General features: G+C 34.0%; 2 protein-coding genes across 2 annotated transcripts; both read left to right on the forward strand.

The window, feature by feature from the left end:
* The first annotated feature begins 1,323 nt into the window (after positions 1-1,323).
* On the forward strand, positions 1,324-4,925 carry LOC111798777 (patatin-like protein 2). Its single transcript, XM_023682104.2, has 7 exons — positions 1,324-1,479; positions 2,044-2,225; positions 2,304-2,484; positions 3,119-3,286; positions 3,359-3,661; positions 4,526-4,704; positions 4,773-4,925. Exons 1-7 carry the CDS (start codon positions 1,348-1,350, stop codon positions 4,879-4,881), a joined length of 1,254 nt encoding a protein of 417 aa, XP_023537872.2. The 5' UTR covers positions 1,324-1,347; the 3' UTR covers positions 4,882-4,925.
* Positions 4,926-8,821: 3,896 nt separating this feature from the next.
* LOC111798814 (patatin-like protein 2) lies at positions 8,822-11,776 on the forward strand. Its single transcript, XM_087125096.1, is given in 6 exon segments — positions 8,822-8,970; positions 9,060-9,241; positions 9,353-9,533; positions 9,624-9,788; positions 10,596-11,146; positions 11,648-11,776. Coding segments are annotated over 6 exon segments (1,299 nt in total). The 5' UTR covers positions 8,822-8,838; the 3' UTR covers positions 11,736-11,776.
* The last annotated feature ends 822 nt before the right edge of the window (positions 11,777-12,598 follow it).

The following is a 12,598-nucleotide window of genomic DNA, read 5'->3' on the forward strand; positions in this document are numbered from 1 at the left end:
TTTTTAGAGTCAATTTGAGCATAATTCAACTGATTAGACATAATTTTTTAACTATAAGACTGGAAGTTTAAATCTCTATATTCACGTGTTGCTACTCAGATTATTGGAGCGGAACGAACATGGCGTGTTTTGGAAGAATCGATCTGTTACGGAGCCGTATTATTAGGAATAATAGAAAAATATATATTTTCGAGCAATATAATTAATAAGTAGCCAAAATAATCGGTGGAAATTACTTTTTTAAATTATATATTTTTAAGATGATATTTGATATTTCATTCACTGAACTATGCTCAAATTGACAAGAATTAAAAAATTAAACCCGGCTCGATCCATGTGGATTGACGTTATCACCCCGGCAATTCTAAGAAAGTTCGGGGTTTTGTGGACTTTTTGAAAAGTAATTTGTGAAGAATGCATTAAAAGTATGTCAAGATGTTCAAAACTTGGAGTTAATGTCTTGGAATTTGGTCCATACTCTTGGTTGAAGATAATACCAATTTTTTTTTCTCCATAATTTTCGGGTTTTTCCTTCTATGCTTCTCGGTTACATATTTGTTCTCTGTTAAGAAGCGGTTTTTGCACGCTTCTAAGGAATGACTCGTTCCTCTCTCCAACTGACGTGTGATCTTACGTAATAAATTATTAAATTTTTAATTTTATATTTAATAAAATTTTCAATTTTCTCTAATTAATCCTTAAAATTTTAAAATTTTTAAGAATCAATTCTAACTAAACTCTAAATTTTTAATTTTATGTTCAATAAATTTGTGAATTTTAAAAAAATTAAAATTAAAAAATCAAATTGAAATAAATCTCAAAATTCAAAGATCAATTATTTAACCGAATAAAAATAATATAATATTTTTACCTATGTTTTTGAAAAATAAAAATTTCGATATAAATATTTTCTTATTATTCTTATTATGATTATATTATTTTATTATTATTATTATTATTATTTTGAAGATGAGAGTATGAAAATTATAATAATCGAGAGAAAATTCGATATCTCAAGTGGCAGATAATAAAAATATATATATATATATATTCATAAAATTAAAAAATTATCATATTAATATGACTTATTCAATTATAAAATTATCATCATAATATGATTTTCTTACCTAATATAGCTTCACACATTAAAACATTATTGTATTCATTTTCACAACTAAATGACTGAAAAAACAACCAAAGTTGAAAATAAAAACTTTTGAAATTTCTAAAAAATACCCAAAGCCAAAGAATGATTCAAGGGATGAATGTGTATAAATAGCCCCATCCAAGCATCAAATAATTCACACAAAAACCTCATACTATTTTGCTTACTTACAACTACTAGCTATGGAAGCAACAACCGTGCCCTTTCAACCCCCGACTTTCGGTGACCTTATTACAATCTTGAGTATCGATGGAGGTGGAATTAGAGGAATCATTCCCGGAGTTATTTTGAATTTTCTCGAGTTTGAACTTCAGGTGCTGTTATGTTGTTTTATTTATGAATATACTTGTAACATGTACTTCATGATGGTTCGTGAAATTCCGTGTTTTCAAAATGACATCTCTATATTTGTTTATCAATTTGTTTAATTGGGTCGTAAATTTTTTAATGGTTTAGTTATAACGTTCATAGAAAACTACCCAAATTGACGATAGGGTAAGTTACTGTGAGATCCCACATTGGTTGGAGAGGAGAATGAAACATTTCTTATAAGGGTGTGGAAACCTCTCCCTAGAAGATTGTGTTTTAAAATCGTGAGGCTGATGACGATACATATCGGGGCTAAAGCGGACGATATCTACTAACGGTGGGCTAGAACTATTATAAATGGTATCATAGGTAGGCACCGAACGGTGTGCTAGCGAAGACACTGGGTTCTTAAGGGGGTGAATTGTGAGATCCCACATTGGTATTGGTTAGAGAAGAAAACGAAGCGTGTGGCAACCTCTCCCTAAATAGTGAGATGACGATAAGTAAACACGGTCAAATGTTGCCTATTTTAATGTGTCGTTAAATAATTCTCTTTGTCGATTTTGTAGAAATTAGATGGCGAAGAGGCAAGAATTGCGGATTACTTCGATGTGATTGCCGGGACAAGCACCGGAGGGCTTGTAACCGCCATGATATCTGCCCCAAATGAAAACGACCGTCCCTTGTTTTCTGCTAAAGACATCAAACAATTCTACCTCGACCACAGTCCCAAAATCTTTCCCCAAAACAGGTTTATTTAATTCTTCCTAATTTCAATTTAGTCCCTATAATTTATTTCAATTTAGTCCTTATAATTTCTTCGCCACAGAACATGGGCAGTAGGCAAAATATTGAAATTGCTGTCTGGTCCAAAATACGACGGCGAATATCTCCACAAACTTGTGAAGGACAAGTTGGGCGACACGAAATTGCACCAAACGTTGACTAATGTTGTCATTCCCACGTTTGACCTCAAGCTCCTTCAACCAACCATATTTTCTACTTACCAGGTTGCTTTTTTCTTTCTTAATTCCATTTTTTTTTGTCGGTTCCAAATTTTAAGTTGATTAAGTTAGTGATCCGAGCAACTCGTTCATAACTTTTTAAAATTGGATTGGCTTAGGTTGTCGGGTTATTCTTTTATTCGGGTTGTCGGGTTATTCTTTTGTTCTTTTTGAAATTTTTTTAAAAATCGTACTTATCAACAGTATAATTTTTGAAAAATCAAACATTCGGCTCGGTTACGGGTTGATATTTTTTAGGTCGGGTCAATCGAAAATAGTGTCATAACCCAACACAACCCAAATTTTATACACGTTAATGGATAAAATTTTATAAAATTCAAATATCAAACCTTCACAACTCACAATGCATCACTAATATCAGTTACAAACGTTAAATAATTTTATTTTTCGTAATAATTTTAAAATTTGGGTTGTGTTGGGTTATGACACTATTTTCGATTGACCCGACCTAAAAAATATCAACCCGTAACCGAGCCGAATGTTTGATTTTTCAAAAATTAAACCAAACCCGAACTAAAAAAAATCTAACCCAACCCAATTTTTAAGATTTGGGTTAGGTTGATAGTCGAGGTTGATCGAGTTCTCGAGTCATATGAACACTGTTTGGTCCATGTTTCAGTTGAAGAAGAATCCATCGTTAGATGCATACTTGTCGGATATTTGCATAGCTACGTCGGCTGCTCCTACTTATCTTCCGGCTCATCACTTTAAAACTGAGAGCGATGTCGCCGAAGGAAAAACGAGGGAATTCGACCTGGTTGACGGCGGCGTTGCTGCGAACAATCCGGTAAGTAAGAAATATATATTCATTTCATTCTAAATTTGATAGTTTTATGAACTGTAGTTTGAATGTGATCAGACGTTGGTGGCAATCGGGGAAGTGACGAAGGAGGTGATAAAAGAAAGTCCGGATTTTTATGCTATAAAGCCAATGGACTACAAGAGGTTTTTGGTGATATCGTTAGGAACCGGAGCTCCGAAGGCGGAAATGAAATACACGGCGGAGCAAGCGGCGGAGTGGGGGATGTTGGACTGGCTAACCAGCGGCGGCTCCACCCCAATTATCGACGTGTTTTCACAAGCAAGCTCGGATATGGTCGATCTTCATCTTTCTGTCATCTTTCAAGCCCTCCGTTGCCAACAAAACTACCTTCGCATCCAGGTTCAATTTTATAAACGAAATGTGTTGAGGATTGTTGGGAGGGAGTTGCACGTTAGCTAATTTAGAGAATGATCATAGGTCTATAAGTAAAGAATATATCTCCGTTAGTTTGAGACCTTTTCAGAAAATCCAAAGCAAAGCCACGAGAGTTTATGCTTAAAGTGGACAATATCATAGCACTGTGGAGAGTCGTGATTTCTAACATGGTATCAGAGTCATGCCCTTAACTTAGTTATGTCAATAAAATCCTCAAATGTAGGACAAAGTAGTTGTGAGTCTCGAAGGTGTAGTCAAAAGTGACTCGAGTGTTGAACAAAAGACGTATTTTGTTCGAGGGCTTCAAAGAAGGAGTCAGACCTCAATTAAGGAGAGTACTTTGTTCGAGAAGACGATTGTTGGGAAAGTTGTTATTTCTAATATTGGTATCAGGGTCATGCCCTTAACTTAGCCATGTCAATAAAATCCTCAAGTGTCGAACAAAGAAGTTGTGAGCCTCGAAGGTATAGTCGAAAGTGACTCAAGTGTCGAACAAAGAGTGTAATTTGTTCAAAGACTCCAGAAAAGGAGTCTGGACTCGATTAAGGGGAGAAGTTGTGAGCTTTGAAGGTGTAGTAAAAAGTGACTCAAGTGTCGAACAAGGGGTGTACTTTGTTCGAGGGCTCCATAGGCTTCAGGGGAGGCTCTATAGTGTAATTTGTTCGAGGGGAGGATTGTTAGGAGGGAAGTCCGAAGCAAAGCCCCGAGCTTATGCTCAAAGTGGTCAATATCGTACCATTGTGGAGAGTCGTGATTCCTAACAAAATAGATATTAATTTTAATTTTTTTAAAAAAAAGAAAAATAAACATTAATTTACAAACCGACAGGACGACACGTTGAAGAGCGAGGTATCCTCAGTAGATGTGGCAACAGACAAGAATCTTAACGAACTTGTGAGGATCGGAGAAGGGTTACTGAAGAAGCCGGTTTCATGGGTGAATTTGGAGACCGGAAGCTTTGAGCATTGTGGTTCAGATTCAGAAACAAATGAAGAAGCCCTTAAAAGGCAACAATCTAAACCCTCAACTACTTAATAACTGCTTTAACTGCTAACCGGTGGTTCTTCTCATGCAGATTCGCCAAGCGGCTGTCCGATGAGCGGCGGCTCCGCCATGCAAGGTCCCCTCATGGAAGAGCTGCTGCAAGCTTCAAATTGGAAAATGGAGCTCATGATGCTCATTGAATTCAAAAACTTCCACTTTTTACCGCTCTTTACATCGTTATCATTCTTATTTATAGCGAGTTTTTTTCGATCATTATCATTATCGTTATCATTTTAGAAAGGAATAAAAAATAAAGTTCGTATTTGTTTCAAAGATTTTGTTCATTTAGTCGAGAATGGAGAATATAATGATAACCGTAAGTTTCTAAGAATGTTTGCATAATCCACCACACTAAATGATATGAAAGTTATCTTATTTATAATCAAATAAATTACAAGGATATGGAAATAGTAACAAAGGGAAACAGATATTTGCCTTCTAATAAAATATCATATATTTTATTACTAAATATCTTTAACCGTTTCCGTCTGCACCTTTATTCATAGGTTCCAATGCCTTTTACAGGAAATACATAAAACTACAGAAAAAATGGAAACATAGGACACTACTCAACTAGCTTCACTAATACAAGAAAATAGCTAACAGAAATTGACCTGTTCTAAGCCGGGAGAATAGGTCTTTATTGAAATAATCTAAAACTGACTCAACATATAATCCTCGTCCTTGTCTCTATTTAGTTAATAAGAAAAATTCTCTTCTCATTCACCATTTAAACGTAGCTTCCCTGTCTTATTCGAGGCAGGTCTCAATAGGTTAAATGAACATCCTTGATAGTAATGACACTCGTGGTTTCCAAACGGGAAAAAAGAACATAGATTGAGAAGGAAAGAAGGAGAAAAGTTATGGTAGCAGTCAGTACTTTTTTGACATTGTTGTGAGGAATGCTCTAATTCGATGGTTTCGCTCATCGATGGGTTTTTGCTTGCTTTCTAGGACGGTTCTAAAAAGCTACCTTCAATATTTTTGTTGGAAACAACACTGAAACTTAGATTTCGAAGAGAAAGAGCTTAAAACAAGAACCCTAGTTCAATTTTTCGCACACGTGCGAAAAAAAACTCGAGTCACAGTCCTGCAATAATAACTCTAAATAATAATTTAAAAAAAATTGTAATAATGAAAAATTAGAAGGCAAAATACAAGGCTAAACCAAACACTCACCAACGTTGTAGTTCCAACGTTCGACATCTTGTCTAGCTACAAGGTTGCCTTTTGGAATAAACGACATGTCGTACTTGTCTCTCTCGTTGTAGCTTTCCTAAACGGCTGTCGGATGAAAGGCGGCTCTCCCTTGCCTGGTCTTCTCATGGAAAAGCTGCCAATTTCAAAGGAACTCAATTGACTATTTAAATAAATAAATAAATAAATAAATGATGTCATTTAATTAATTTATCCTTTATTTATTATTCTTTATTGTATTAACTTACAAGCTTCCCTTTTATGTTGTTTAAACTATAAGATTGAGTCAATTATTTGTTGTTGTAGCTATAATACAATTATGTCTTACCAAACACTTTTTATCTGCTTTCATGTTGTATTATTTTATTATTATAAGTTATGTGCGTATGACACTTTGGTAAATTCATATATTACTGTTGTCAAATATGAAATGCCTCAAAATGTATTATAGGGATCAAGTAGTTATCAACCCTCCGTTGACCAGGGTTGTAAGCTCTCTTGCCTACCTGTTTTCAATTCATTTCCTCGATCATGTTTTATAAATACATTTTGTCTCAAAATGTGACTCAAGTTAAAGACTAAATCGAGCAAAGTTCCTGTCGTTTCCTTAGATTCTGGCTCGCTCTCTCAGGTTCATCGATCTTCTCGCTCACTCCACACCACCTGCTTGTAAATAAGAAACAGTGTGCTTGTCCTTTCACTTGGATCGTGATTTACTTGTTCACTGAGTTAGAACAAGTGTCATACAATACTGTTGTTAAAAGAGTGTGATTGTGACACTAAGCCACCTACACACTGACGCTCAAGTTAATATCGAGATTGTAAATAGTTGAGACAAAAAAGAACCAATTATTTAGACATGCTCCTTTCGATTCGGTAACAAGAAAACATCTTATAGTGAGTTGAAAATCTTGCTCGAACTTTAGAATACTTCAATCAAAATAAACCGTTCAAACTTTAGAATGGTTTGAGTTAGAGATCGATGTTTGTTATTAGGGATTTGTGTGAAGGTATACAAGTAAAAGATGATATCTTTATGGATCGACGTTTTTGAATAAAAATTAATAAATAAAATCTCCTATATTTATGGTTAAAATGAGTGATGTTGTAAAATGTTTGACTGTCAATTAACAGAATTGGATAAGGGTTGACCAAAACAATAAACAGAGAACATGTCAAGGCTGCTCGTTTTTGTTCATGACGTTAGTAGCTGACGGCTTTTTGTTAAGCTATTATTTATTTATTTATTATTATTATTATTACTGTTTTATTGAGATGGGAAGCTATTAGTTTAATAAAAGATTTTTTTTTTTTTTTTTTTTTTTTTTTTTTTGTTTTGTTTTGTTTTGTAAGTCGACCAAAATGTTAAAGATTCAAATTTTCCACACGTTAACTGAATCAAAAAGAAAAAAAAACTTTGAATTATCGATATCGACCAAATTTGTATTAATTGAAGAAGACAAAATGTGATATCCCACATCGGTTGGAGAGGAGAACAAAACACCCTTTATGGGTATGGAAACTTTTCTCTAGACACGTTTTAAAAACCTTGAGGAGAAGCCCGAAAGGGAAAGCCCAAAGAAGACAATATCTGCTAGTGGTGGGCTTGAGCTATTAACAATGGTATCAGAGCCAGATATCGAGCAATGTGCCAACGAGGAGGTTGTTCCCCGAAGGGGGGTAGACGAGGCGGTGTGCCAGCAAGGATGCTGGACACCGAAGGGGGTGAATTTTGTGGGGGTCCCACATTGATCGGAGAAAGAAACGAGTGCCAGTGAGGACGTTGGGCCCTGAAGAGGGATGAATTGTAATATCCCACATCGATTGGAGAGGAGAACTGTGCCAACAAAGACGCCGGCCCCGAATGGGGGTGGATTTTGTGGTGGTCCCACATTGATTGGAGAAAGAAACGAGTGTCAATGAAGACGCTCGGTCCTAAAGAGGGGTGGATTGTAATATCCCACATCGATTGGTGAGGAGAAAGAAACACCCTTTATAAGGGTGTGGAAACCTCTCCCTAGTAGACACGTTTTAAAAGCTTGAGGAGAAGTCTGTAAGGGAAAACCCAAAGAGGATAATATCTACTGGCGGTGAACTTAGGACAGTTTCTCGATTTTATTCTTTAACGTATGAAAATGGCAATTTACTAAACAACCCAAAAGATTATCATAGTTTTATTTAATTCTAATAAATATAATCGTAGAAATTTAAAAGAAATAATATAATTTATCTCAAAACAATATTTTATTTTATTGATTTGAATATTTAAATAATTGGACCAAAGTTTTTGGCCATCCACAAGGTTGAATTAAAATATTAATAACTAAAATTTAATTTTCAAAATAACCAACTTGGCCCATAAATTTATTTATTTATTTATTTATTTACAAATATCATTTTCCAGTCTATTAAATGAGGATTTACACAACTAAGATACTTGAAAAATATTACGTGGCCATGCAATATTCAAGTAATGACAGCTGGAATTTGTTTCCTCTACGAAAATTAAATCATTAAATTATTTCTAAATTTTTAAGACTTTATCTTTGGGTTGAAAATTCTTTATATGTTATAAAAATACTTTTATATATAATTTTGAATTTTTAAAATTTTTAAAAATAGTTTTTAATTTTTTAAATTTAATTAAAAATCAAATATTTTCAAAAATTGAAAATAAAAAATCACATAGATATCAAAGTTTTAATAAATTATTCTTATATTAATTTTTTGACGTCATAATTTATTAAACGTAAAATTAAATATTTAAAAGAAAAGAAAAAAGTGATTATTTTCATTGACTTTTTAACTTGTTTCAAAGATTTCTATAAATACTCAACATAATACTCCAAAAACATTATACATATTTGTATCCAAGTCCTTCATCTTTTCAATATTCATTCATGGATCCCACCAACGTTTCCTTGCAACCCCCGACTTTCGGGAACCTTATAACCGTGCTGAGTATTGATGGCGGTGGAATTCGAGGGCTTATCCCGGGAGTCATTTTAAATTTTCTGGAGTCTGAACTTCAGGTACCGATACATTGATATGCTCATTATTCACTCGCTTGTTCTATTTATTAGGTCATGTTCGATAATCATTTGGTTTTTTAAATATGTAGAAACTGGACGGTGAGGATGCAAGAATTGCAGACTATTTCGATGTGATTGCTGGGACAAGTACGGGTGGATTGGTGACCGCCATGTTAACTACACCAAATGAAAACAATCGTCCCTTGTTTTCAGCTAAAGATATCAAAGAATTCTACCTCGATCATTGTCCTAAGATCTTCCCCCAAAAACGGTATTATGTCTCAAAAATAATTTTATTCCAAAAATACCCTTATCGTTCGTTCAAGAGGTAACCCGTAATACGTTATTTTTTAATTTAAAAATATTATTGAAACTTTTAAAGTAGGTCGAGAGTGACAAAGATGATCAAGGCTCTATCGGGTCCAAAATACAACGGGAAGTATCTCCACAAGCTCCTCAAGGAAAAGCTAGGAGACACAAAATTGCAGCAAACATTAACCAACGTTGTTATCCCCACGTTCGACATCAAGCTCCTTCAACCGACCATCTTCTCCAGCTACGAGGTTTCTTTCATTCTTTGTACTGTTCTTTTTACGGAGCTCAAACATAATGTTATTATTATTATTATTATTAATTTTTAATGACATTTTCAGCTCAAGAACAAACCTTGTTTGAATGCGGCTGTCGCCGACATATGCATTTCAACTTCAGCTGCACCTACTTATCTTCCTGCTCATCATTTCAAAACTCGAGACATCGCCAATGGTAATGATCGGGAATTTAACCTCGTCGATGGCGGTGTTGCTGCGAATAATCCGGTATGTATAGATTTATTGATATGAAACTCTCGAGAATTGTTGAAGAACAAAACGTTTAAATCTAAATTATCCAACTACAAAACGATAAAAATCAACCCAATGAAAATTTTTGGAATGGATTACCTTGATGATTAAGATCAAAGGTACAGAAATCTTACATTTATGCTCGGGATTTGCATCACTCCATAGGACAACTTGATCAAATTTACTCGAATGATTCTAGCATGCAAATCTAAACACAAGAAATATAAAAAGAAGCTTAAAAAACATATTAAGCAACTTTCGTACTATAAGTAGGAATTTTTTGTTTGTTTTACATCGGGGTACCATTAGTGGCTTGTTCGTGTTTTAGGGTAGCTTTGAAACAACAAGGACAATATCTCGGTGTTAGGTGTGATGTCCCACATTGGTTGGGGAGGAGAACAAACCATCCTTTATAAGGGTGTGGAAACCTTTACCCCAGTAGACGCGTTTTAAAAGCCTTAAGGGGAAGCTCGAAGGGGAAAGTCTAAAGAGGACAATATTTGCTAGCGGTGGATCTAGGTCGTTACAAATGGTATCAGAGCCAGACACCGGACTATGTTCCAGCGAGAAGGCTGTTCCCCAAAGTGGGTAGATACGAGACAGTGTGCGATGCTGGCCTCGAAGGGGGAGTCCCACATGGCCTCAGACTTGAATTTTGAAGAAAAAAAGCCTAGAACACGATGTATATTAGCTTAAAATCGAAACCGTATAAATCCAAACATATACGATAAATTCTTGTATCGATGAACAATGGATATTAGAACCTAATTCAAAAGCATGCAGACATTGTTGGCTATGGGTGAGGTGACAAAGGAGGCATTGAAAGGAAATCCTGATTTCTTCGCTATAAAACCAACCGATTACTCAAGATTTGTGGTAATATCATTGGGAACTGGCTGTCCAAAAGATGAAATGAAGTACACAGCAGAGAAAGCAGCCAAATGGGGGCTGTTGCAATGGCTGACTGCTAGCGGGTCAACGCCGATCATTGACGTGTTTTCTCATGCAAGCTCTGATATGGTCGATCTTCATCTTTCAGTCGTGTTCAAAGCCCTTCAATGCGAAAACAACTATCTTAGAATTCAGGTTCTATTCTTGTTCTTGTTCTTGTTTTGATATCTCGATGGATTGTCATGTTTGAGTGAACCATCGTGATTACAGGACGATACGTTGAGCAGCGTGGTATCGTCGGTTGACATAGCCACAAAGAAGAACTTGGATGATCTTGTTGGGGTTGGTGAAAATTTGTTGAAGAAACCCGTGTCTAGAGTCAATTTGGAAACCGGTGTCTTTGAAGCTACTGATGCTGAAACTAATGAACAAGCTCTTACAAGGTAAAAAAATTACATCCACCGTCCTTTTTATAGATACTTCAAATTCGAGTTTAGATTTCATTTGGTTTTTGTTTCAAAACGTTACATTTTTGTTCGGTTTTGAATTTAATGTCTATTTAGACCCTAAATTTTAAATTATTACATCTTTTTCGCCTCGATTTAGGGTTTAGGGTTTAGGATTGTCTAATTTTTTAAATAAATTTTTATGAGCGATGGAAATAGTGAAACTAAATATTTAAATTAACTAATTAACAGAAGTGACAAAAAAAAAAAAAAAAAAAAAAAAAAACGAAAAATTAGTAAAAATTGAAGGTCTAAGGTGAAAAATGTTAAAATATATAATGAAAACTAAATTCAAAATTTAGGAATAAAATTTAGAAATAAAAATGCAATATTTTGAAATTTATTTAAGTAATTAAAATTAAAATTAAAATTTTATTTATTTCTTTATTTATTTATTTAGTATAAAATAAAAAAAGGTTTTAAAATTTAATGATGCAGGTTTGCAAAAATGTTGTCCCGAGAAAGGTGGCTACGCCATGCGAGGTCACCTCATGGAAAGGCTGCACCACCTGCAAGCGTCGAATAAGAAGATTTAATATTATGAAAATTATATTTATTTACAAATAAATAAATAAATAAATAACTCATTTTTATTATTAACATTATTTCGTTAGATCCGCTATACAAATATTGAGTGTATTATTTGATTAATCAGATTATTACTCTATTTGTGTTTGTTTAAGATTTATTTATTTATTTATTTATTTTTCGTTTAGATTAAGTTGAATTTTTTAAAATAAAAATTTTTGGTCGATTTGGGAGTTGACTTTTTTTTGGGTCAACCTGACCAATCCGACCAACTCAAACATTATTACGAAAATTGAGAATATTTGATGTTGGTAACCAATATTAATGATGCAGTATGGCTTGTGAATGTTTAACCGAGATTTTAGTTATTAATATAATATTTATGGTGGATAAGTAGGAGTTTTTTAAATAATTAAAAAAGAAAGAACAACTGGACACCCAACGAGTTGGGTTGTGTGAACTCTATTGAGTTGTTTGGACCATCAACCTAACTAGTTCAAAATTTTGAGTTGGTCCAAAAGATTTTTTCAACCCATCCCTTACTTTTAAATTACTCATTTCTTAATATATATAAAAAAGTTAAATTATAGGCATTTTTGGTTAAAATGGAAGACATAAATTAACTCAACCTACAGTAAAAAATTATTTACCACTCAATTTTAACTGTATCAATTAGTGATACCAAGATATTCTTGAGAAAAACATTCACAAAATTAATTTTATTATCACAAAATAATTAAATTATCGAATTATTTAAAACCTTTTGAATTAAATTATGGAATTAGTTAATCTGACAAATCTATTGGGGGTTGGGCTTGGTATTTCTGAATCCCACATCGGAAAACGTGGAAGTGCAACTCT

The sequence above is a fragment of the Cucurbita pepo genome, chromosome 7, assembly GCF_057944985.1.
Source record: "Cucurbita pepo subsp. pepo isolate OVF chromosome 7, ASM5794498v1, whole genome shotgun sequence".
Lineage (NCBI taxonomy): Eukaryota > Viridiplantae > Streptophyta > Magnoliopsida > Cucurbitales > Cucurbitaceae > Cucurbita > Cucurbita pepo.

Bases quoted from the DNA above. Each gene is read 5' to 3' on its own strand.
- LOC111798777 (XM_023682104.2), top strand. From the start codon at position 1,348: ATGGAAGCAACAACCGTGCCCTTTCAACCCCCGACTTTCGGTGACCTT. The intron at 2,226-2,303 runs GTTTATTTAATT...TCTTCGCCACAG, and splicing joins AAAATCTTTCCCCAAAACAG to AACATGGGCAGTAGGCAAAA. The intron at 3,287-3,358 runs GTAAGTAAGAAA...GAATGTGATCAG, and splicing joins GCGTTGCTGCGAACAATCCG to ACGTTGGTGGCAATCGGGGA.